This window comes from Gopherus flavomarginatus, chromosome 6 (assembly GCF_025201925.1).
Source record: "Gopherus flavomarginatus isolate rGopFla2 chromosome 6, rGopFla2.mat.asm, whole genome shotgun sequence".
In the NCBI taxonomy this organism is placed as follows: Eukaryota; Metazoa; Chordata; order Testudines; family Testudinidae; genus Gopherus; species Gopherus flavomarginatus.
The window spans coordinates 37,204,873-37,230,734 of record NC_066622.1 but is presented as its reverse complement, the minus strand read 5'-3'; the positions used below and the strand labels follow the sequence as shown (position 1 = coordinate 37,230,734).

Below are 25,862 nucleotides of genomic sequence, written 5' to 3'. Positions count from 1 at the left end.
AAACTTACAATGCAATTTATTTATTTGGTACAGACCTACCCTCTACTTACTCATCAGTCAGTTTTTGCTGGTGCTTAAGATATATTTCCATTGCAATTACATAGTACACTAGCTACCAGTCCAAAGATCCTGGCAGGAGTTTTAGGAATCAATGTTTTATCTCTAAAATATTATCAAAGCCTCAGATGGGGAGCTACATTATTTTAAGACTTAAATCCTGGTGGATTATATTACATATATCTCAAACAGATTTACTAATGTTGATTAGTTTGAAAATGCTCTATTATATGTACCTTTGTACTTACACTCTATTCTGTGCTTTTCCATCTCTTGAACTTCTGCAATAGACTCTCTCAAGTCATCCGTAAATTTCTTTCTATCCTGAGGATTGGGTGCATTGAAATTTATTAGGACTTTGATATCTGCTCCAGGAACAGCTGATGTAAGCCGAATGCCATTCGGATAATCTGTGGGTGGGGAGGGGAAAATGGAGAAAAGAAAAGGTTAAATAATTTTTATTATCTTTAATTTTATTTTCTTCCATTTTAACTTATTTTTTTTACTAATACTCTGTTACCATTTTTGAACCCTGGACAGACGGCAGAGAAAAGCAGTTTTTACTACTACATTTAAAAACTCAGAAGGACATTTTACCTGCTCAGATGCATTTTCTAAAGGAAAATAAATCTCACTGAACATCCACATGGACAATTAACACACACATACACACACACAAAATATGTTTGTAGTAGCAATGTCAGTAAAAAACACCAGGTTTGGCTGATTTGCTCAAAGGGACAACTTGTTTAGGCCTAAGCTAACCTTGACAGAAGTAAAGTAAATCCCAGCTGGATTTAAAACATCCTTGGATTTAAAACAAAAATGCTAACCAAACATGTCTAGTTTAAATGAAAACATTAACAAAGACCTAAAAAATACTGCAGCAAACAAAATCTATTGAAAGTCTTTACAAAAAATATATTTTAAACATGTATCTATTATATATTACTAGTGTGTTACATTAGTTTGATTCAGTAGATTGCAAACAATGACATACTTTATAAATTAAGTTCAATATTCTTACTCATTATGGGCCAAATTTTAAAAACTTTCTCAGAAATGATGCTTGGCATCTTTGCACATGCTGGCACACTAACAGTCTCGTTTTACATGTGCGAATCAGCTAGATGAACAGCTATCCAGTCTGAACATGCAAACTACTGTAAATGCAAAATTTACAGATGTAATTTGAGATAGTAGGCCAGGGTCACCTTGAAGATATAACACTTAGGTATATAATTATAGTGCACATACCAGAAAGAAAGCCTAAAGTGTTTAAGAGACAGAGGGGCTTAGTGAAAATGCCTGGAGGAATATTAGAACTTTCTATATATGGAACTGCTTAACTTAATGTTCCCTAATAAATACTGAGGTATTTAAGCTTTATACATTCGTTCCCTTAAGCACCAACAGTACTGTACAGCTTGGAAGAAAAATCCATGAGAAAAAAAACACATTCATAACTCTTCCCAACAAGTCTGATAATTTATATTCAATTGTCCTGATCCTGCCACTCATTCATGTTTGAGTGGTAGTTTTGCTGAGCAAAGACTCTAGCAATAACTCTCAGAATTATAGATTCTTTTTGGTCATTTTGTTTTGGTTGTTTGTGAGTAAACAGACAGATGTATTTGTATGTGTGACTTGTAATGTTTTGTATTAACCTCAGCTCTCCAATCACTTTTTTTGTATAATGTTACCCACCAATGTCATGCTTTGATGGAATAAAAATGTGCTTATTCTGCAGGGCATGAACAGTGACATCCTGATCTTTATTTACAACAATGGGGATCATTTTCAAGGCATTTAATTAAAGCCCACTGTAAATGATGGGGCAAATGGCTCTTGCTTATCAGATTGTCTTCATTTTAATTCTTGAACGAGCTGCCTGTAGTCCAGTTGTGCATCTAACATAGCAGACCTTAACAGCTGGTCACATGAACATCTGGCAGTTGAGCAGAAAAGCACAGACACACAGAGATATACACATAACCAAGATTTTCTCTACTACAGAAAATGGTTTCAGTTTTTGCTTGAATTGCTGACCCCTGGAAATGAGGCCTCACACAGTCTTAGAACATGTGCAGTAAATAATTTCATAAAAATTTCGATCTCTTCCATGTATTAAAAGTCCATGATCCATTATTACAACACAGGGTGCTTCCAAGTGCACAACAAATGGAATTCAAGCATTGTAGATTTCTATTTAAGCAGAAGAACAAATCCTCTCTCATGGCCATTCACTCAAGAAACACCATCTGGTGTGAGACAATTTCTACCCCAGCTGCCAAGGTCATTGTGTTCCAAAAAAAAGTATTACACTGCCTTAAAAAGTGCAGTCAAATACAGCTACAGTTTACACAAAGACTTATGCACCATTCAAAGCATACATAGCTTCAAACAAAAAGGAAATCAGGACATTCACCTTTCTTGAGTGGAGGAGGAGCCAACTAGCTAGTCAGTTATAAATCAGAAAAAGTGAAGAACTTTAAAAAATAAAAATTAAAAAAAAAGAATATTCATAACAGCTGAGCAAGGAAAAGTAAGGCAACTTGATAACTATGACGACACCTAGACAGAAATTCAAGCTACTGAACTGCACACATCAGCTCTACTACACAGACCAAACTCCCCAGTAGCAAACTCCTATGGTCAGCGCTGCTATCAATACAACTGATATTCCTACAGCAGCAAATATTGACATAAATAATTTAGGTGTTAGCTGGACTCCATTAAAAATACGTTGCTAACCTTGTTTGTAAATATAAATGTTTTCCTTGGGGTCTATTTATGCAATAGAGATAAATGTCATACTTCCTTGTCTTGAAACAGCAAATCCCATAATATATTTTACCCTCATCAACTGTGCAATGACAATAATTTCAGTCGACTCAGCATCAGCCAAATTGAAAGATTTCGCTCCCTTTGCATTAGTGACACTGGCCTCAGAATGTTCATGAACCTCATTCCCTGAGAACAAGCTGATTCTGATACCTGCAACATGCAGATTTACTGGATGGATTGATATTGGTTACTTGCCTGCTCTACAGGCCCTGCAGTACTTTGAGTTAGTCTCCTCTTACCCACAGGAGTGTAAGAGAATATGAATTTCACAGGTTATAGGGGACTAGACTTTCTCTTCCCCTTCTGATATACTGTTTGTACATTCTGAGCTCTTTGCTCATAAATAATAGCTTATACACAGGTTAGCTGCACACTTTGGTTTTAAACTTCTTTGGAAAACTACTTTTATTTTGACAGTTTTAAAAGAACTTTACTTTCCAACAAGGAAATGGGTTAATACAAGCACACTTCAGGGCTATGAGCATGACTGATTCTGTTAACTAATCTGCAGGATCTTTAAAGGATGGACACAACATCCTCTTCGGTGGGTTTGTTCCCTTCCCTTTAAGAAGCCATCCAAAGGCTTCTCCCATATGGGGACCTAGAAGGTTCCATCCTGTCTTCCCTCCTGCTCACTGCGCCTGCACTTCTGCAAGAGGAGATACATAGTGAGATGGCTTGGGCTGCAGCAGCATCAGTCTGTGGGCGGCACTCAGAGCTATGTCTAATTTCCACTGACTCCAAGATACCCTAAGTATTTATGTTTATACGGAAATGAGGATGTGGACAAGAGGTTTACTGATAGCAAAATGCATGGTGAAGCATCTCTAGGATTGGGCTAAGTCAGTAAGTGTGCCCTCTATTGAAGTATGTCTGATCTTTGCCAGTATAGTTTGCAGTTGAAGTTATGTTAGATTTGTAGCTGCTTCTGGATGCCCAGGTGACAGCAGAGGCAGACACCTATTTTCATCTATGACCAAGCTGTAAACATTCCTATCTGATGTGGACTGTACCTGAATAAGTCATGCCTTTGTAACCTCACAGCTAGATTACAGCAATAAACCATAATTGTAACCCCTTTAAAAAAATCAACCGGATTCTTCAGCTCATGTAAAATACACCAACTTGTTTCTTTATTTGGATGAGCCATTTGAGCATGTGACCTCATTTTCAGGGGTTATGGAAATGGCAGGCAAGGAGCACCTTGGAGAAACCAGAAACTATCGTACCACTGAACCACACTGGATTTGTTACGCAGTTCAGGCTTTTGGCTATTATCTATAATAATAATAATTTGCATGGTCTGTGTGCAAAATTTCAGAGAAACCACTTATGTCCGATAGAAACAGCTATGCTTGCTGCTAGATTGCTATTGCTATTGATCCCTGGGGTTCACCTCTCCAGGAGCAGTGGCAAGATATTCATATGGCTGTCTCCTGGAGATTGAGTTTGGTACATCTGACGAGCGAAGCATTTAAATTACCCGAGGAACACCTGGGGACAGGAGATGCAGGTTTTTAATACAAAAACTTCATCTAACTATTGTGATAGACCCAGGCTAGTCGGGAACACCAGAGCAGTAGAAGGGAGATATACTGGCCACAGGATAAGCACTTTTCTGTTCCCTGAGTAACCAGAGCAGGGGCTGCTCCAGGCTAATGAGAACACCTGACTCCAATTAACCTGCCAAGAGTCAGGTGAGGCTCTTAAGCACCTGACTCTAATCAAGGCCCCTCTGATGCTATAAAACGGCTCACTCCAATCAGGCCAAAGGGGAGCCAGAGGAGAGGAAGTGTGTGTGAGGAACTGGGAGCAAGAGGTGTGTAAGAAGCTGAGAGCGAGTAGGCATACTGCTGGAGGACTGAGAAGTACAAGCATTATCAGACATCAGGAGGAAGATCCGGTGGTGAGGACAAAGAAGGTGTTGGGAGGAGGCCACGGGGAAGTAGCCCAGGAGTTGTAGCTGTCGCGCAACTGTACCAGGAGGCACTCGAGACAGCTGCAGTCCACAGGGCCCTGGGCTGGAACCCAGGGTAGAGGGTGGGCCCGAGTTCTCCCCAAACTTCCCAACTCCTAATCAAACACAGGAGGAATTGACCTGGACTGTGGCTTCTACCAGAGGGAAAGGTCTCTGGGCTGTTTCCAAATCCACAGGGTGAATCTGTGAGGCAAGCAAATCCGCCAATAAGCACAGGACCCACCAAGGTAGAGGAGGAACCTTGTCACACTATATTTTGTATTTATCTTTTAATTATGCAAGCTCCCTAGGTACTGAGTTGAGTTATAAATCAGTAAAGACATTAAATAAACAAACAGTGGCTGAGAGACTGTTTTACACAAATCTGTGTCTCAGTCATTATTTAGAACTACATGTCTGTTAATTGCAGCTGAAGATCAGAAAAGGATACACCAAATTTGTCCTCACTGCATTCAGAAACACCATTCTGAGCCAGATGTGATGCCTATCCTTAAGCCAGAAGTCTCTCGACATTTCTGCTATTTTCAAAGAGCATCTTGTATTTAATTCTAGGGCTCGTTCCAGCACATACTGACTTCACTCCTAGACCTAAGAAACTGATGGGCAGCTCTTCATCCTGATATCAGAAAACTATATAGAGAAAAACAGAGAAAAAGACTTACACTGATTCTCAAAAAGAAGAACTTGCATTCCATAGAGGGAAAAGGACTGTCGAAAACTATACGTGACCGAATTCTTCTTCTTTTGAAAGATCTTGGTAACCTGAAAATATCAATTAAAAAAACCCAGACAAAATAAGAATGTGTTCTTTGATCTGAACATCAGTGGAAAGAATTCAACTATAATAGTGAAACAATTCTATACACACTACTTTAATTACTCTTGGTACTGGCATATCAGAAATAGATATATATTTTACCCAAAGACAGCTTCCAGTCTGCAATACAGTAACTATTTGCTACTTTTGCTTTTTTTTCCCTCCCCCCTGCACTGTAACTGGTCTATTGGGATAAATCTACAACCTTTGCTTGCAGAAAGATAAACAAGGCTTGAAAAATGTACATGACCCCTACCACCAGGAGGGCTTGGGAAGAAAATACCTGTGTTACCATATCTCCCAAGGCCACTGGCCCTAAATCTTAAAGAAATGAAACAATTACATATTGTTTATTGAATGTCATTGAAAAATATGTCATTCAACAGAAACTTGCTATGTCTCCTGTATCAGAGGGGTAGCCGTGTTAGTCTGGATCTGTAAAAGCAGCAAAGAATCCTGTGGCACCTTATAGACTAACAGACGTTTTGGAGCATGAGCTTTCGTGGGTGAATTCTTTGCTGCTTTTATGTCTCCTGTCTTTCCCTCCATCCTTGATCAGAGTTTATCTTTTAGTTATTATCAGACTGTTCTCTCTCCCTCCAACCTCTTACTTCTTTCTCTGCCACACAGTTGTTTCTCTCTCTCCTACTCCCTCCAAAATCTCTCAGTACTTGACTCCCTTCTATTAGCTTATTCTATCAGCCTCTTCTCTCCCTCTGCCACCCTCCTGCACCCTCCACCCTCATTCCTATTCACTCCCTCTCTTACTCCTCACATGCAGGGCGTGAGAGGTTTACCAGACACTTAGGCCATGGCTACACCGGAGAGTTGCAGTGCAGGTGGTGGGTTTACAGCGCTGCAACTTAGTAACTGTCCACACCCGCAAGGCACATCCAGCGCTGCAACTCCTGGCTGCAGCACTGGCTGTACACCTGGTCTGCTTAGGGTATAACGATTGCAGCGCTGGTGATGCAGCACTGCTCGTCAAGTGTGGCCACCAAAAGTACTGTAATTGACCTCCAGGGTATTAGGAGGTATCCCAGAATGCCTGTTCACAACAAACCGGAAGAGTGGCTGAACTCCAGGCACCCGGGAGCTGCTTATCTAAAAAACAAACACAGCTCCTGTTTGCTCGAGCAAGCGAGCGAGCGGAGGCAGGCAGGGGAATTGCTTTGGAATGTTCACAGCTGTTTGCTTGAGGAGAGAAGCCACACGGCGGAGGGGGAGAGGGGAGTCCGTGTTGAGAACTGCTTATGTGGTCTGAAGGCTATTTAGGAGTGCATAATGTGCATTTAGTGAATAAGAGAGGGGTGGGGGAAGGGGTCGAAACTTTTAAAATGATTGAAGGTTGGTGCTGTGTATCTTCCAGTCCTTAGAACTTGCAAGGCAGGGAGCTGACAACAGTGTCAGCTCCAAAAATCTACTCTCTCTGTCTCCTCCACGGTCCCTGTCACACTCTATCCCACACCCCTCTTTTGAAAAGCACGTTGCAGCCACTTGAACGCTGGGACAGCTGCCCACAATGCACCACTCCCAATGGCGCTGCAAATGCTGCAAATGTGGCCACACTGCTGCGCTGGTAGCTGTCAGTATGGCCACACTGCAGTGCTTTCCCTACACAGCTGTACGAAGACAGCTGTAACTTCCAGCGCTGTACAGCTGTAAGTGTAGCCATACCCTTAGGGTATGTCTAAACAGACCACATGAGTGAGCTTCTAAGCTACTTCTGCCGCCTCCCTCCCGAGGCTTCAGAGCCAGAGCTCCAGTTTGAGTCGCAACTTCAAAGCGCCTCTACACAGATATTTTTAGAGAGCTAGTGTGAGCTCTGCCACCCCAAGTCTGTCGACCCAGGCTGAGAGGCTCACTTCCACAGACTGTGTAGATTTACCCAAAGTAGCTCAAGGACTAAACCACTCACTAGTCCAAGAGCTACTCTCAGATAAAAAAACTGAGCCAACTCACAGGGACAATGGTAGGATTCCCAGTGTGTGGTCTGTGGGATTATCTTTTGTAGCCTCCCGCTAGGAGGTGTCTGATAAGTCTGAAGCATGTATCCCTTCTGACTACTAGACAGCAGAAGGATCTTTTTCTCTCTCTGTCCTCTGTGCTACAATGAGACTGCAGAGAGGCAGAACAGGGCACAGGCCTGGAACTCAGGAGACCTGGGTTCTACTCTGGGATCTATTGCTGACCTGCTGTGTGACCTTGGCCATGTCTCTTCATCTCCCACTGCCTCGGATTCTCCTCCTGCCCTTGGTCTCTCTTGTCCAATTAGATTGTGTTTGTACAGCACTTACTACACTGGAACCCTGATTTTGATTGAGGCCTCTAGGCACTAAAGAAATACAAACAACATCTAATAACCTGCTCTTCAGTGTCTGTTTTTGGGACCTCCTCCACCATGACTAGATCCTCCCTCTGCTGCAGCTCACAGCTTGCTCAAGTTGTGGCAGAATAAAATTGACTCAGTTCTTGTAATTTTAACTTCTAGATATAGAGTTCCTCATCTGCACCACTGATAACTAACGAGACTCTGGCCAGTTTTCACTCTGATACAATTTGGCACAGCTATTAGCATCAGACTAAAAAACACAGACTGTTTGCAGAGGATGACAATATTACATTGATTTAAACTCATGAACACATTTGGATTTGAAGGTTATTTATCCATTTTTGAAGGAAAGCCTGTCTTGTTCAAGCCCTGAGTAAGAGTACAAATTATAAATAATGAACAGGCAATGTACCTTTATGTTATCACTCACAACAAAATATGGGATACAATATCCAACCAACTTAATTCTCCAGGTAAAAATCAAAATACATTCAGACTACAAAGTACTACAGGTGTTCCTGTTTTTGAAAGTAATTCAAGAAAATGCTTCCAAGCTATCACTCCTTTTATTTGTATTTTTAAAAACACTGGGTCAAACTAAATGTATGCTGGGAAGGAAAATCAACTGTAAAACGTATTTCAACATACTCAACTTATATTCAAGGGAATAGACACGTCTGGATCATAACACATCAACTAAACACAGATCAATAGCCAAGTGTAATTACCCTTTCCTGTTTTATCTCAATAGCTAGATGAGCCTTTTTTGAAACAGGTAAACTGGAACTATCACAAATATTTTCTGCAACAAACTATTGCACCAAACCACCTTCTTATAACCAATAGTAGTAATGAGAAAGAATCTTCAGGTTTCAAAGAAAATCACAGAATTGTAGGACTGGAAGGGACCTCGAGAGGTCATCTCATCCAGTTCCCTGCACTCATGGCAGGACTAAGTATTATCTACACCATCCCTGACAAGTGCTTGTCTAACCTGCTCTTAAAAATTTCCAATGATGGATATTCCACAGCCTCCCTGGGAATTTATTCCAGTGCTTAACCACCCTGACAGTTAGGAAGTTTTTCCTAACATCCATCCTAAACTGCCCCTGCTGCAATTTATACCCATTGCTTCTTGTCCTATTCTCAGAGATTAAGAAGAACAATTTTTCTCCCTCCTCCTTGTAACAGCCTTTTATGTACTCGATTAAATATATATTTAGGATGATAATCAGTGATTATGTGCAAGGCTATGTTTTAGTCACAGGTATTTTTAGTAAAAGTCATGGACAGGTCATAATAAATAAATAATAATAATAATTAATAATTGGAGATATACCAATGTCCTAGAACTGGAAGGGACCTTGGAAGTTCATCGAGTCCAGCCCCCTGCCTTCACTAGCAGGACCAATAAACATGACCTGTCCATGACTTGTACTATATACCCCCTGACTAAATCTCGGGTGTTCTGGGGGGCTCTGAGGGTGCTAGGGGGCACCTGGGCTACTGGTGCTGGGGGAGCTCCATGGTGCCCACTGGTGCTTATAGGGGGCTTTCGGACACTCTTTGGTGCTTGTGGGGGATGCTGGGGAAGGGTGCTCCGGGGTGCCTGCTGGAGCTCAGGGGTGAGGGGCCAGCTGTGACCGCCGCTGCTGGCAGGGGCCGGCCCAGGACCACCACCTCCACTGCTGCTGGTGGGGGGTGCCCCGGGACCGCCACTGTTGCGGGGGGTGGAGTGGTGTGACTGGCTCCAGTGCTGCTCGAGCGGCTCTGGGGTCAGGCACACCTGCAGGCTGCAGAAGTCACAGAGGTCCCAGAAAGTCATGGAATCCGTGACTTCAGTGACAGCCTCGCAGCCTTAATTATGAATAGTTGGACATGAACTCTTTCTAGACTCTTGAGGCTCAAGGTCATATTCATGGGTCACTAGAGCACAATTTGGATTTTAAATAGTATCTCCGATTTTATCCATGACTCTTATTTTTGAAATGCATTTGAATTATAAAAATCCAGTCTCCTGTCTCATGCACTGGGTGTCCATCCTACAAATAAATCAAACAGTGCGCAATACAAAACAAAGAGTGCTCAGCCCATCTTGACTCAAACGACTACTAACCAGCTAAAGCTAGATAATAAAAATAACCCAAAGCTGGGGCTGGTATCTCTTACCAAAGGCCTGGGGGAAAATGATAGGCTTAGATGTAATGAGATATTAATGATATTCATGCAAGCAATACATGGCCATAAGAACATGCTTTTTTTCCTGTAGATTTGCTAGAACTGATTTAATTTATTATAAGGATAAATTCAATTAGCAGAACTCAGTTTCTAAAATTCAACATATTTGCACAGATATACTCACTGCTCAGACAAGAACTTCCCTTTGTAAACTAAACTCTTTTGTTTCCTCCAAGGGACGTGTATGTGTGCATATGGGAGGAGAAGGGGAACCTATGTTGCAGATAACTAGAGGATACAAAATCCTTAGTTTACAGCTGTTTAAATCCAGATCCACAACACTGTCCCTCTTAGTATATATGGCCTCTTGGGTTTTCAGTGCCCTGACTCCCATGGAAATCAATGGGAGTTCAAAGCACCAAGCTCCGTCCAGATAGTGCTCACTCCAAAAAGGACAAAGGGCCAGATTTTTTAAAGGTATTTAGGTGCCTAAAGAGGCACCTACATGCATAATTCCCACTGAAATCAATAGAAGTTAGGCACCTAGGCACTTCTGAAAGTCCCGCTAGATGCCACCTACATCTTCAGCACCTCAATACCTTTAAAAGTCTGGCCCCCCAGCCTTTAGCAAGATCTGTAAAACATTTGCATTTTAGAAAGCTGGATCTTATAAGCAAGAAAAACATCATCATGTCCCAGAAAACCTGGTTGATGGTGCCAGTAAAGCCTTCAACCATGGTACCAAAAATATGATAAGACTATCAGGACAAAGGCTAAGCTGTCTTCCTCTAAGCAAAGATAAACAAATGAATGGCAGCAGAAATCTAGCAATGAAAATATAGTTTTCTACACACTTCTTAGTATACTTAGGAAGTCTCTCTACTTATCAGAATCTGTGTGCTAATAAAAGCTTATCTTAAAAAAATACATTGTATCTGAAAATACATACCACAAGGAGGTCATTAAATAAAAATATTTCTCGCTGGTGCAGACCAAGCTTCTGAGGTTTATTTGGGTCTGGAACTTCAAACAACCTACAGTAGCAGACAAGTCTCCGGTGGGGTAAAGAGAGAACCTATGGTATACAGAAAAGTACAATGCTGATCTCAGTTAATAAGGAGTATCTTTCTTGCCTGAAGTCTTTATGCTAATACTTCTAATATCATTAGTTCTTTAAGACCAATAGTAGAGTGTTTTTCATCAAAGGATGAACAATATAACAACACAGATATATCTGCTGCAAAGTTGCAACAGATCCACAACATAATTAAATCATTAAGTCAGATATTCTGTAGGGACTTGTATCCTGCACATTGAAGCCAATGGGAGTTTTGCTACTGACTTTAACAGGGGAAAGAGCAAACCTTAGTTTATATAGCTATAAAACATTGAGTAAAATAAAGCAGAAAGTGTGATCACAAAGCAAAGTGTTTCCATTTTGCTGCACACTTTTAAATATCTAATACCAAATAACACGGGATGCAAAATTATTTCACCTTTTATCAGATGGCGAATACACCAGGCTTTGGTGTTTTGTTTTGTTTTTTGTTTGTTTTTTAATTGTTTAATTCAATCTGTACATTTGTGAGATCAAGGCAAGGTGGCATGCACATCAGGAAAAAGTAAATGTATCTTCAGTCTGACTTCTTTTCTCATGCTGATAAGAAAACCGATAATAACTTCCCGCTTTCTTCCTTGAAACATTCCTGCCTACAACATCTACAGAAAATAGTTATTCTGAATCTACTGAGACTTCATGTCTTTCAAATGCAAATAAGATTATTCTGCCAATCATATTAAAAAGGGATGTTTTAAATTTATATTTTCATGTAAAGCATAGAATATTCCTTTGTACCTAGACTTGTTTTTCTTATTTTAAACGAACTATTTTATTACATCCTCTGATTCTGTATGGGAACAGTATGGTTTATTAGGCCAAGGAAGCTGAAAAGCAGAGATTATTAGTAAGTACACATTATTCCTTTAAATCAGTGGTCCTCAAAACTTGTTCATGGCCTATATTTTAATATAGAAACTGACACATGGACACTTTCCCCTCTACTTTGTTATTTCATTGGGTGAAATCCTGGCCTTAAAATCAATGAGATTTTTGCCACTGACACCAATCGTGCCAGAATTTCACCCCCAATACTCCTGTGGCATTGTATTAATTATGGTACTTATTTTCCTGGGGGTTTTGCAGGGAAGGACAGTTTTAAAACCTGGCTAATGCTCTATAGGAATCGGCTGGCAGAGAAAAGGTGCTGAATCAGTTTTCCCTCAAGGTTACCCCGCCCACTTTTGGTGCTGGACAAGCGGTCATGGGCTCCCCCACCAGAGAGGGCTTAGAGGTGGGTTATGCTGCTGCATTTCCCCCATCTCCAGACAGACTTACTTCCCCTTGGGGCTGGCAGCCTGGCATCTGCCACTGCAAGACAACAGACTGTAAGAAGTAAATTGAGCCTAATTAATGTAGAGTTAACTACAGTGAGACCTACATATGGAATTTAACTGAAAGGAAAATGTATTCATTCTTAAATCAACAGAAGGGTCCTCCAGAGCATTTCCATAGTCTGCAGCCATTTCTAAACAAACACCTGGGAAGTACTAATAGATACTTTATTAGACTATGAAACAAAGCTTTCCACCACTCTAACAAGGCTTCCATGTTGACTGCTCATGCAAGAAGAGCAGGAGGCAAGCAGATTAAAAGCAATGCAAATGAGAAGTAATGGGGAAGAACATTCTCTGGATCATCCTAAGGTAAAATATTAATGCAAAGGAAAATGATCATAATGAAAAAAAACATTAAGAGTCAAATTTGTAAAATGACATCTAATCTTTTGACAGAAGGTGCTACGTTACAAACACAGTACAAAGTTGTCAGGTGATGGGGAATTAGCATTTATATTTGCTTTTCATTGCCTTAAAAAAATTTTTTTTAAATGATTTTTACTATTATTGGCAACACTAGCCTGAGATTAAAATAAGTGGAACACTTCATAAGGAGATTCAGTTTTAAGAATATAATTGAATTTGTATCGGACTTCAATTTGTATGCCTGCTGTACTCATCTACCTTTGAAAAAAGAACTGCAAATTAATTGGCAATATCCTCCTAGGAAACAAACAACAAATACTGAAACATACAAGGAATGGTTGATGAAGTGAGAGCTAGGTGATAGGGCATGCCTTTTGGGGCAGAATCAATGCAATTTTCATTTTTGCATAGGGCACGATAGTCTGGTGATAATTTGCATTAGGAATGCACAAATAAAAAAAGACAGAACATGAGAAAAAACAAAATCTAAAAAACTCTGGGCAATGAATTAAACAAACAAACTACACAAAGAAAATTTTTTAATTCTTAGCAAATCTTTATACCTTAGAGCATGACCTGACTTCTGCAGGAAGTGTTGGCATGTTTTTGCTAAGTCAACAGTGAGAAAGGTTTGCTTAAAAGATAAATCAACTGAAAGAAGCCTACATTTTGAGAAAGTCAAAAATACAGCAGAAAAATATTAGTGTTAGTAAGGGATAATCCTGAATATTAAACTGCTTCTGATTAGTGAGATTTATAAAGCATGAATCAATATGAAAAGGAATACCTACACAACCAAGTCCATGATGTAGAGATCCAATCTACAGTAGAAAGACACATAAAAGTTTGTTAAACTTCAGAGAAACACAGTACTGTATCATAGCAAGTAAATACTCCATGGTCTTACTATGAGTAAACGCCTATAAAGTAAAATAGGTGGCTATTTCCCGCATTTTCTTTCACACAGTAAAAAAATTCTCATCAAATGCACCTGATTCTATGAAAAACCACTGCTTCCGGAAAGGCTGTTAAGTGTCCCTAACTCCATTTACTGCATGGGCTCAGCACACTGCAAGATCAAGCCCTGTGTCTGGAATGCTATGTGCCTGAACCAGACAGGAGCAGAAATACATACGTTACTGTCAACTGAAAGTTTTATATGACAGTAAATATGACACCACCCGTGCCCGAAACACTTAGTATAGAACAGTCAAGAAGTTTTTCCTTTCCCCTTAAGCATATGGTGTAAGACACTATTAGCTTTTTCATATTTGGTGACACCTTCCAACAGTTCTTCCAGGGGGTCTTCAGTTCTCCCTCATGCCCTAATTCCCCCGCACTGGAAATAGGAAACAGGCTCTAATCCATATTTTTCTGTGATATGCTTTAAACCAACTGGGATAGTCTCAGGTTAGATAAATAATACTTAGCATCAATCTTCAAAGTTCTTTACAAATAACTGGACAAATCTGGAAAACCTTCCTCAGCTTCTAATCTGTCCTTACTCACCTAAAATGCCCTATGGCAGGTAACAAGCTGAAACTCAAACGGAAAACAAGGATCCATTAAAAACTGCAGCACAACCTCAGGAATCAGCTGATTGAGGTATGGGAGTTAGAAGGTTTGGGTTCTACTTCCAGCTTTATCATAGATCTCTTATGTGACTTTAGGCAAGTCATTTTCAAAAGGCACCCAAGATGAGAAACCCGGGGGCCTGACTTTCAGAAGTGTTGAGTACCAGGAGCCCCACTGACTTCAGCTGCAGGTTTCGGGGGATCCAAAAACCAAGGCACCCCAAATTAGTGGACATTTTTGAAAATGTTGACATGAATTTCTGTGCCTCAGTTGCCTCATTTCTAAAAAGGGGATTAAAAATACTTCTCCCCCACACAGGGATGTTGTGAAGAGAAATTAATTCATGATTGTGAAGCACTTCAAGATCCCTGGATAGAAATCAATGGCTAAGTACAAAACAGTCAGAATCATACTCAGCACTTTTGTGAACTAAGTAAATATTATTATCCCGTTCCTACAGCTAGAGAACCTGAGGAAGAGGAGTTAAGTGAATTGCAAAAGCCTAGAGAGGGAGGGAGCGAGTGTCAGAATAGGCATTAGAACTCAAGAGAACCTGGTTCCCAGATTGGCTCTTAGACCACAGGATTACATCAGTCTCCAAAACTGATCGCCTCTCTTTTAAACACTGCCTTGTACAGCCTGTTTTAAGGAGGAGGAAATACTGACATCACCAAAATCTTTAATTAAAGGTAGAAAAATGTATTTCAGCTTTATAAGACATCACTTTGCAGCAACATGCTCCAGTCCTTTTGAAATATAATCACAGAAAATGATTAAAATGCAGACATTTCAGAGCCAAAGTTCAGGACTGAAACTAACAGGGAGAATATGTGGGTAAGACAGATATATTTTATCATCTTTATTTTAAAAAAATGTAATATTCATAACCTCACCATGCACAGATGCGCACTACCATCCAGGCTAGAGTGCAGAGAAATGTTCACTTGTTTAGTGAAAGTTAGGAAAACAAGGCCATGTTTGTAGCAATTTTATTACATTGACATACTTCCCATATTTAGTCATTGTCCAGTCTAATTTATATTTACACAAAGCCTCAGGTATGAGTATCCCTGGTTCTGCAACTCTCAGTCATATGGCATAATCAGCTTTAGTTTCAGTGCAAAATTAACTTACTGGTTTCTTTCCTACAATGAGTTTTTCGACCTTTTGGACCTGGGATACATGATCCTCGTTTGTCTTCAGTTCCCGTTTGCGGATTCGCTCGTATATTCCAATCAGCATCTCTCGTGGGATATCTTCACCATCATCTACGCCTGCAGAAACCAACAGCTCTCATTACCACTTTGACTTACAATGACCTGACTAGCAAACAGTGGCTCCTCTCCACACTTACAACTCAATAAAGTGGGCTTCTTAGCAAGAACAAGGTAAAGACACATGTACTGTTTGTTTACCTTACTGACCATAGAGAAGGTGTTGCCCTGTTTATATGGATTGATGATATACCTGCTAATCTAAGTAATTCTGTTCCATGACCCAATATAGTCAAATAATCTTCCAGCCAACAAGTAGTTGAGAGAGTCTAAGCCCTTTTCTTATTCACTGTCATTTTGCCAATCTTACAGAAGAAGAAAACACTGTTATATTAAAATATAAAGTATTACCTTTCACCCCCTCATCGCCACCATACATCCACCGATTGAAATATTTTAATTGTCAATTATACTTTTGATTTTTTTTTAAAATTACTATAGCAAAATTTGCCCACAACAAGAGTAATTCCCCAAGCAAACCTTCACAGCTACTAAGACAGATGAAAACAAAAACAAAAAACAAAACCCACTGTCTTAAAGTTTAAGTGAATTTAATGCAGATGAATGTTACCAGATAATGCTCTTGGACACTAAATTCTACCTTTGTCCCCAGAACAGCATCGCATAGGGTGGAACCAGTGCAACCATTCCAATCTGCCTCACCAATGCTCCTCAGGCCTGACCTGCTCTACAGGCAAAATGAGAGTGCAGTCTTTGTGTCCATTCAGTCCTTGGCCTCTCTGTGGAGGCTACCAGCAAGGGTGCCAACCAAACAATGTGAATTGTGGTGGTGGTTTTGGTGATGTGGACACTTGTCTGGCAGGAAGGGAATGAGCACCCTGAGCCCCTCATTCTGCAAGCTGACCTGCCTGGGTAGGTCAACCGTTGCACCAACACAGAGTCCCAGGGAATCTGACTCATTTCACAAAAGTTACTTAACAGTTTTCACATTCTAGTGACTTTCGGTCACTAATGACCTCAGCTGGATTTGAACTAGTGAACCAGAAGTTCTGAATCCCACATCCCAGATCAAATACTTTTCTCTCCCATTTTTAATAAAACTTCTCATTTGTCATAGCCAGATATCTTATACAAATCAAACTAATAATACACATTATTCTCTCTCTCACCCATCTCATTTGCTAGATCTTTTACCATAATTAATAACTATTATCTAGTTTGAAATGACGTTAGACACCTATCATACAAGTGTGCTGGTTAAATGATTACAATAATTTTAGCTAATCATTTCTTGTTTTAATATTAATTTTTAAGAGAATGCAGTTTACTCTAGAGGAGCATTTTACACTAGTTCACATCAGTCTTGTTATCATGCTGTTTTAATTTTTAATACTGAATAATTATTGTGAGTATTCTAACAAGTGTGACAGAATCCTGGAAGCTGCTCCTGAATTCCTAACTTTCATGGACAGAATCCAAATAGACCTTTTGCACATCAGATCTGGTGAGTGATTAAAAGCAGGGGACCTCAAACACTTTAATACAGGCTGGACCACATCTTAACAGGTATCTCCCCTTCCATTCATGATCACCTTCTTTCCCATTTGCAAACACATAACATCCCTGTGGCAACTACAGCAATTGCTTACATAAGTAGCCTGATGACAGTATTTAATCTTTTCTTAGCAGCTGGCAGCAAGGGGGAGCTTGCACCATGCGAGCAGCTGCAAATGCTCCACAGACCACAGCTGAAGACCCATTCATTAAAAGTTAGGAACAATATAGCCTACTAAACTGCTCTCTATGCAGTGGCAGCTCTAGGGATTTTGCTGCTCCAAGCACGGCAGGCAGGCTGCCTCCGGTGGTTTGCCTGCGGAGGGTCCGCTGGCATGGGAGGCAAGTTTGTAGAAATTTTGGTGGTGCCCAGAACCCGCCCCCCCAACTCTTCCCCCTCAAACTCCGCCTCCACCTGCCTAAGGCTCTGGGCGGGGCTTCAGGGGCGAGGTCTGGGGTGCAGGTCCTGGGCTGGGGATTAGGGTGCAGGAGGGGTGCAGGCTTTGGGAAGGAGTTTGGGTGGTGGGTGCAGGCTCTGGGCTGGGGCACGGGATGAGTATGCAGGAGGGGGTGAGGGCTGCAGGCTTTGGGATGGAGTTTGGGTGCAGGCTCTGGGCTGGTGGTGGGGGTGTAGGAAGGGGTGAGGGGTGCAGGCTCTGGGAGGGAGTTTGGGTGCTGGGTGCAGGCTCTGGGCTAGGGCAGGGGGTGGGTGTGCAGGAGGGGGTGAGGGGTGCAGGCTTTGGGACAGAGTTTGGGTGCAGGCTCGGCTGGGGGTGGGGGTGTAGGAAGAGGGAGGTGGTGCACGCTGAGGCAGAGTATCAGGCTGCAGGGGGATGAGGGCTCTGGCTGGGGATGAGGATCAGGGTGCGGGGGGTTAGGGCTCTGGCTGGGGATGAGGATCAGGGTGTGGGGGCATGAGGGCTCTGGCTGGGGCTGAGGATTAGGGTGCAGGAGGATGAGGGCTCTGGCTGGGGCAGAGGATTAGGGTGCAGGGGGATGAGGGCTCTGACTGGGGATGAGGATCAGGGTGCAGGGGGATGACGGTTGGGGCTGAGGATGAGGGTTTGGGGCGTTGGAGAGGCTCAGGGTAAGGGCAGCCTGCCTTGCCATTAGTGGATAGCAGGCACTAGGACCCTGGGGCAGCAGACAGCAGTTCTGCCAGGAGCCGATCTCTGGCAGCACGAACAGGCAAGGACACGGCGGAGGTGGGACGCAGGGGGAGGGGTGGAAGGCGGAGGCTGGGACCCGCTCCAGGCAGGGATGTGGAGGGGCGGGGCGGTGGGAGGAGACCCTTGGGGGCCAGGGCCGGGCCCGATCCAGGCAGGGCCAGGGGAGAGACCCAGCTCCAAATATTGCTGGAGCAGGGCACCCGGTCCTGAACATTCCTGGAGCCCGGGCGCCTCGAGCCCATATAACCTGCCGCCTATGTCCGCTGGTCCTGCGGCTTCGGCGGACCTCCTGCAGGAGTCCGCCGAAGCCGCGGGACCAGCAGACACTCCGCAGGCACAGCTGCAGGAAGTCCACCGAAGCCACGGGACCAGTGGACCCTCCGCAGGCAGCCTGCCTGTCGCCTTCGTGGTGCCGGCAGAGCGCCCCCCCCGCGGCTTGCCACCCCAAGCATGCACTTGGCGTGCTGGGGCCTGGAGCCGCCCCTGTCTCTGACAAAAATTATACATAAAAAGCGATAGTAGGGATCCAGTAAGAGGGAGCCTCTAGAAGCACTCTAGCTCTGATAAAACAGTCAAGAACATAGCTGTTAAAGGACTATAAAAGGTAGAAGTATTGGGCCATTTTCAACCTTATTCTTTTGTAGACTTTTAGCTAAAATGACAATACTAAATTTAATCTTGTTTAGCTTGCACCTTACACTAAAATGTCTGCCAAGGATAGCATGTGATACGGATTTACAGGGAACAAAACGGACAACTGACACTTTCATTGTCAAGATCTGAAATTCCAGAATGCATCAGTATCCGTGACTTAATCAGCATGAAGATGAACCAACTGCATCTGTAGATATGAATAATTCAGACAGTTGCCAAAGTCTGGCCAGTAGCCACTAATGAACTTCACTGCCCTCTTCCTGCCATGCGGATAACTACTCTGTGCTATGGAGGAAAAGGTGTGTGTTTTTTTGGTTTTGTTTTTTAACAGCCAGTATGTTTGTGCTTACTGCCGTGTAGCTCCTGTGTCTAGTCTGCTACTGCACTGAGCCCACACTCTGTCACAATCAAATGCTACCAAGCAGAAGAAACACTATGGATTGGACTGTGTCTGACCCTTGTATGGGAGTTGAGGTTGGGGAGTGTAAGCATAAGCAGCCTTCTCTTTATTGTGCCCTTCATGCAAGGACTAGAGATAATCACAGTCCCTCCTAGTGCCCCCTGGGACATAAACAACCTGAAAAGGTGTGGGACAGGAAAAAGGTCAGGCACCCTAGCAGAGCTGGCCACTATGGAACTGTGGATGCTGAGCCATACACTTCCCATATACATGCTGCAGTGTGTCCACTCCTCCTGAGTTCAACTCAAGCCTGAGTAGGGGGTAGCTGGGCTTGTGTCTAACAGGCACAGTCTGGTTCTCTATCTGTGGCACAGAGAGACAGTTTAGGACAGTACTGGAGCTGGACTTGCAAGCAAAACGTAGAGGGAATTAAAACATTTTAAAATAATATTGCATTTCTTTCTAACAAGCCACGCTCTGGTGAATGGGACAAGATTTTGCATTTCTTGGCAGGGAGCCAGCATATAACATGGGGAGGTATGGGATACAGATTTGGTGAACCAGGAAAGCAGAAGAGCAGGAAGATGTGGGATCTGATTGTGGGTTTCAGAGTGCCAAAGGCTGGAGGACAGATTAAGTCTTTTGACTGGAGATCACTCTCCAAGTCACGGAATGGGGATTCCACATCCACACAGATGCAGAATTCAATGCAATTGGCTTAGCTGGGTTTCAGTTCCCTTCCCACTTGAATTTTACAAGGGCGTTAGAACTGACTTTTTCTGAGGGGGTTAAAGCCTCTGTTTATTTCAGAAGGCCTTCAGTACAGCACACTGGTTATTTTCCAGACTTTTATACATATTTATGTGTTCACAGCATAAAGTTATCTACGGTAACATTTGATGGATGGGTCTAAAAAACAAAGTTGTTAATTTCCATCTCTGAAAACGTGAATAATCATCATGGATATGCAGCTTCCACATTAACTCTCCTTAAAATGAGTGGGAGAGTTCTTGGTTCACGGAGGACTAACTTGTCTGTCTGGCAACACACAGAAAAGTTTATCCTGAAAGTTTCCTTTGAAATGAGGCAGTGAAAGAAACTTCATTTTAAAAATAAAACTCAAGGTTTTGGAGAATGCTGCAAAAGGTCCTACTTCTGCAATTCTGTCAGCAGCATGGACCAGTGGTCTTGGTGATGGACTGGTCAACAGAGGCAGAAACACTTAACAAAAAGGTATGAGTACAGAAGTCATTAGTGGGCTTACAACGTAGTTACCCCTCCCTGTCTACACACTGTAGTCCCCCCTTCACAAACACTGGCTATATCATCCATTAAACACTACTGATCTCTTGTACCTTATTTCACTTTTTGGACAACTTTACTATATCATAGGGTTTATTCAGCCTCGTTCATGTTTGTAAAATTACAAACTTTATGAGCTGCCACCTGATGTACACAAAGGGTGCCAACATGCCAAGCTTCAATTATATCCAGGAAATTGGCACATTACAGAGACGTGAATACAAGATAGAAGATACTTATAACATATCTCAAGGGAGCTGGAAATAAAAGACTGGATAGAAGTTCTTTACAATGATGATGGAATATGGATTATGAAGGATTACAAACCTAATTCTGTTTTTACATTATTTTAGGGATAACATTGCTGAAGTCAATATATTCACAGCACTGTAAAAGCAATGTAAGTAAAATCACAAGCAGGCTCTATATATTTTATCTTTGTCTTAGATCGTATCTGAAGTAGGTTGGCTTTTAGGATGACTAGGGAAATATATACATAATACACACACACACACACACACACACACACATATATAAATAAATAAACTTTTATATATAATTTCCCTAGCCATCCTAAAAGCAAACCTACTTCAGATATGCTATATCAGATATAAGATAATTTCCCTAAAAAATAAAAAGCTCTGCTGACAATCATTCAAATTTTCTCACCCCTTAGATTCTTAACAAAATCTTCAAGCTTCATCTTGCGTTCTGGTTTCACATTTGGGCTATACATGTCTGTGTTTAACAATATGATTGCAAAAGCTAGGATGAAGATGGTATCAGGATTTCGGAACTGTCTCACAACGCCGGGATTGCAGATACAGTATCGCTGGCTGTAAGAAACAAAGGGGGGAAGTCAGCCAGAGTTAAGAAATGCTGTGTGACCAAAACCAAATCAATGAATGGTTACATTCAAGATGTCGAGTTTGGTATCCTTTATGCTTCATACACATTTAGTTTTCTGTAGTACTTCTCTGCCCAATCACATTCTCAGAACTAACATCCTAGAATGCTAAAGGCTTAAGTTTTCCATTTTACAACCAGTAAACTCATTGGCCAGGCCAGATCCTCATTTCAGGTAAATTCATTAACTTCGATATTCCGCTGACGTCAGTGGAGCTACACCAGCTTACAGCAGCTGAGGATCTGGCCAGGATTTTTACATTTATATTTTAGATGCTTTACATTTTTTCCTTCCACAATAAAGAACATTTGTGTGGGTTTTCATAAATTAATGCTCTTTGCCCCACTGTGCTAAACTACTTAACAAAAGGTTAAAAAAAGTACACGGAGATACTGTAAAAAGTAAACAAAGTCCAATGCCTCAAGGTACAGAAACCAAGCTCATAAATTACAAGAGTTAATTTTCAGGGACAGATATCTGAAGTTTAAAAAAAAAAAATCTTACCAATCAAACTGATTTTGGAGAGAATTTTTCTATTTAGAAGCACAGCTTATATTATATAAATGCATAATAAAAATAATTACACGAACAATATGCATTAACAATGGCACACAAAACTTCCTTAGTTTATATTTAATGTATAAAGTAAACACCTTCCGTCATTTAACTGCATAAATCCCCCCGATTATTCTCAAAGGCAGCTTAATAAAGCAGGGAATAGCCTAACTCTACCCAACCTCTTCGTCTCACATGTGACAGCTGGATCATGTCAGGTGCTCTGACAACTTATTTCAGTGCCATACCTAAAAGCTTCAATGAGTCGTTCTACTTTCTGAGCTTCTCCTTGAACACGGATATGAGCCTGAAATTTCCTGAGTGCTTCATCCAGTTCCATTGCTGAGAAGTCCATCTCGTCCACAACGCAGCTAGGACAAAACACATTCTCATTTGTTCTTTGCCTTTCCAACAATATATTTTATTCAAAATACATTATATAGGAAAAAAAGCTTAGTGGCTTCAGCTACCCCCAGTTCTAGTAAAATACAAAGCCACAAATGCATCTCAGAACACCAGTAATTGTCCATGAAAGCGTGAGAGGAGAATTGTAAGAAATTGATCAGTTGGGAGTGGGCCGGTGGGGGAAGAGTAGCTGTAAACAAGCCATTATTATTCTTTATTGCAGAGCTGCCTATGTGATGGACGCTGATCAATGTAAAAAACTCCACACTGTCACGAATCAGTATCAGTCTTGTGCTCTCAAATCAACAAATTATCACCAGGCAGCTCTAATAATAATAAAAGATGCCATATGGATTAAAATACTGACTCAAACAGCTGCAGAAAATAGGATATACTGTACCAAGTGGCTGTGGATGCAAGATTTTTTTTTATTTTTTTTTTTTGTAAACAGCAGTGTAAATTTTCTGGCTTTGCATGATATTTTTATGGGACATTTTGGGTTTTTTTGCAATAAATCTCCTCTCATCATTCACCCCATCCTTCAGTTTACTCATGCTCAGCAAGGCAAATATCTTCTTGCTTGGGATAGACACTACTGAGAACTATTTAAATGGGATGATCACTGATCAAACTATATCACTCTAACACAGGGGTGGGCAAACTATGGCCCAGGGGCCACATCTGGCCCTCCAGACATTTTAATTCAGCCCTTGAGCTCCCGCTGGGGATCAGGGTCTGGGGCTTGCCCACTCCACATGTGCCATGCCTCTGCTTCTGGGAGCCATGCAGAGCCATGTCCCCACTCTAGCTTTTATATGTAGGGGCAGCCAGGGGACTCAGCACATTGCCCCCACCTCAAGTGCCGCCCCGTAGCTCCCATTGGCCAGGAGCTGCAGGGGCAGCGCCCGTGGATAGGGCAGCATGCACAGCCGCCTAGCCACGACTCCGCATAGGAGCCAGAGGGAGGACATGCTGCTGCTTCCAGGAGCTGCTTGAGATAAGCACTGCCCAGAACCTGCACCCAACCCCCTCCCACACCCCAACCCCCCTCGCACCCTCTGAACCCCTCGGTCCCAGCCCGGAGCACCTTCCTTCACCCCCAACCCTTCATCTCCAGCCCCACCCCAGAGCCTGCACCCCAGCTAGAGCCCCCACTCTCCCCACATACCCCAACCTGCTGTCCCAAACTGGAGCCCCCTCCTGCACTCTGAACTCCTCATTTCTGGCCCCATTTCAGAGCCCCCACCCCCAGCTGGAGTCCTCCCACACCCCAATTCCCAATTTTGTGAGAATTTATGGCCCACTATACAATTTCCATACCCAGATGTGGCCCTCGGGCCAAGAAGTTTGCCCACCCCTGCTCTAACACCTTGTTTAAAGGCTACTTTCAAATCAGAGAGTCGTTGGTTCCTTTTATTCTAACTTGGCTTTTAGGTTTTAATAAAAAAGCATGAATCACTGCAAGTTATAGCACCGTAATGCAGATGCTACCATAATAAAGTATGATCCAGGTTAAAAGGCTTGTTATTAAATGTACTGCTGTACGGTGATAGACTAGCATACACTTTTCTCTTGAAGGATGAAGCACTGTGCTACCACAGTTTAATTCCAAAGCCTTTTAATGACTTCAGCCCATATGCTTTCCTTCTGTGCAAAAGAGCAAGGAGAAAAACAAAAGAGCTGTGCACTCCTCCAGGTTCATCCCTATAAGGACAATGTTGATTCCACAAACACAACAGAACCACTATTGTAAACTCTAGATGTTTGGAACATCACTGTCTCTTCAACACTGGAGAACTTTTTTTATTTTTTTTTAAAGGGTTGGAACTGCAGGCACCTGGATCAGCGGTGGTAGAGTCAAATAAAGTGGGAAGTGAAGATATTAGGGGTATCTGGGTCTCCAAGTATCCTTGGCTAGCAGTACAATGGAAAGCTTCCTCCATCATTCCTTCCAACATCCTCTCATCAGCAAGAGAGACAGTAGCTATGCTGCCAGTGGCTAGATCTCATAACTGCAAGTACTAACTTCAATCAGCATTCGCTTCCTGTGATCTTTACTCCAGGTCTTCTTACATTTTTGTGGGTTGTGTGTGTGGAGGATGACATGTCACTTAGTATGGCTTCTTCCTAGTGCCTATTCCCTGTCTGCTGTTTCTTTGCAGACTTTATGCAGAGTGGAGAAAGGAGGGTACAAAGGAACAACCCGCTCAGTTGCTTTTCGCATCAGTGTAACACCACAATTGCCTCTGAGGTTTAGCTCCCTACTGTACTGCTGGGGAGAGCACAATGGTCTTGAAGTTTTATGAAGAATTCTGTAATGGAATTAACTGAAAGGAGGAGGTTGTTATACACAACACCATGTTTTCCACATGTCACTTGGATGCTGTGACTTTTATCTAAGTATTCACTCACACTGCTAGACATTTGGTTTTTTTAATACAAATCCCATTTGTTAAAAGAAAGTACATGGGCGGACAGAGAGCCAGATCCTCAGCTGTGCTGGTATGGCATGGCAGGAGGGAGAAAGGTGTCCTTACGGCCACCACGGGGTACTTTAGCAGCCAAGGATCCCTGCCATACTGCAGTGCTCTAGCCAGGCCCCTTGACACACCTCATATCCTGGCAAGGGGTATAGCATCAAGACATTATGTCAACTCTATGCCACCCAGGGAGACCATGACATTAGGGGAATCCCCAGATAGCCAATTATGGCACACCGCAAAGCAGCTGAAGAATGGCAATGATCCAGTCCAGAGCATGAAATGTAGATTGTTTTCTTGGAGGTTTTCAAAATTGCATGGTGAAGACATTTTAAAACAATTAAATGTTCCCATGCAATATTTGCATGTTTATGCTCATGTATGAGAACCAGGAAGTGCACCGTGATGACAAATGAAATATATAATCAAGCACACAAAATAAAAGCATCAATCATGGAAAGTAACTAAATGTTTAAAATTATTTTTACTACCTTAGCTGTTATGAGAATCAAGGAATGGAATCGTATTTCAAGTATGATTTTTTTAATATATAATTTTAAGTGTGATAGCACATCTTTATCAGAGATGGAAAAAACA

At 42.0% G+C, this 25,862-nt stretch overlaps 1 protein-coding gene across 3 annotated transcripts in view; it reads right to left on the bottom strand.

Annotated features, from left to right (window-relative positions):
* Positions 1-25,862, bottom strand: part of IQSEC1 (IQ motif and Sec7 domain ArfGEF 1) — a 737,615-nt gene that overhangs the window by 22,788 nt on the left and 688,965 nt on the right. For 2 of the 3 annotated variants that reach the window (XM_050957734.1, XM_050957735.1), the window contains exons 7-13: positions 22,629-22,751; positions 21,588-21,754; positions 15,739-15,878; positions 13,821-13,850; positions 11,159-11,284; positions 5,545-5,644; positions 294-467 (exon numbers count right to left, since the gene is read on the bottom strand). In XM_050957734.1, coding sequence (XP_050813691.1) covers positions 294-467; positions 5,545-5,644; positions 11,159-11,284; positions 13,821-13,850; positions 15,739-15,878; positions 21,588-21,754; positions 22,629-22,751 — 860 coding nt within the window. The remainder of the gene's footprint in view (positions 1-293; positions 468-5,544; positions 5,645-11,158; positions 11,285-13,820; positions 13,851-15,738; positions 15,879-21,587; positions 21,755-22,628; positions 22,752-25,862) is intronic. The other variant, XM_050957733.1, reaches the window with a different exon arrangement.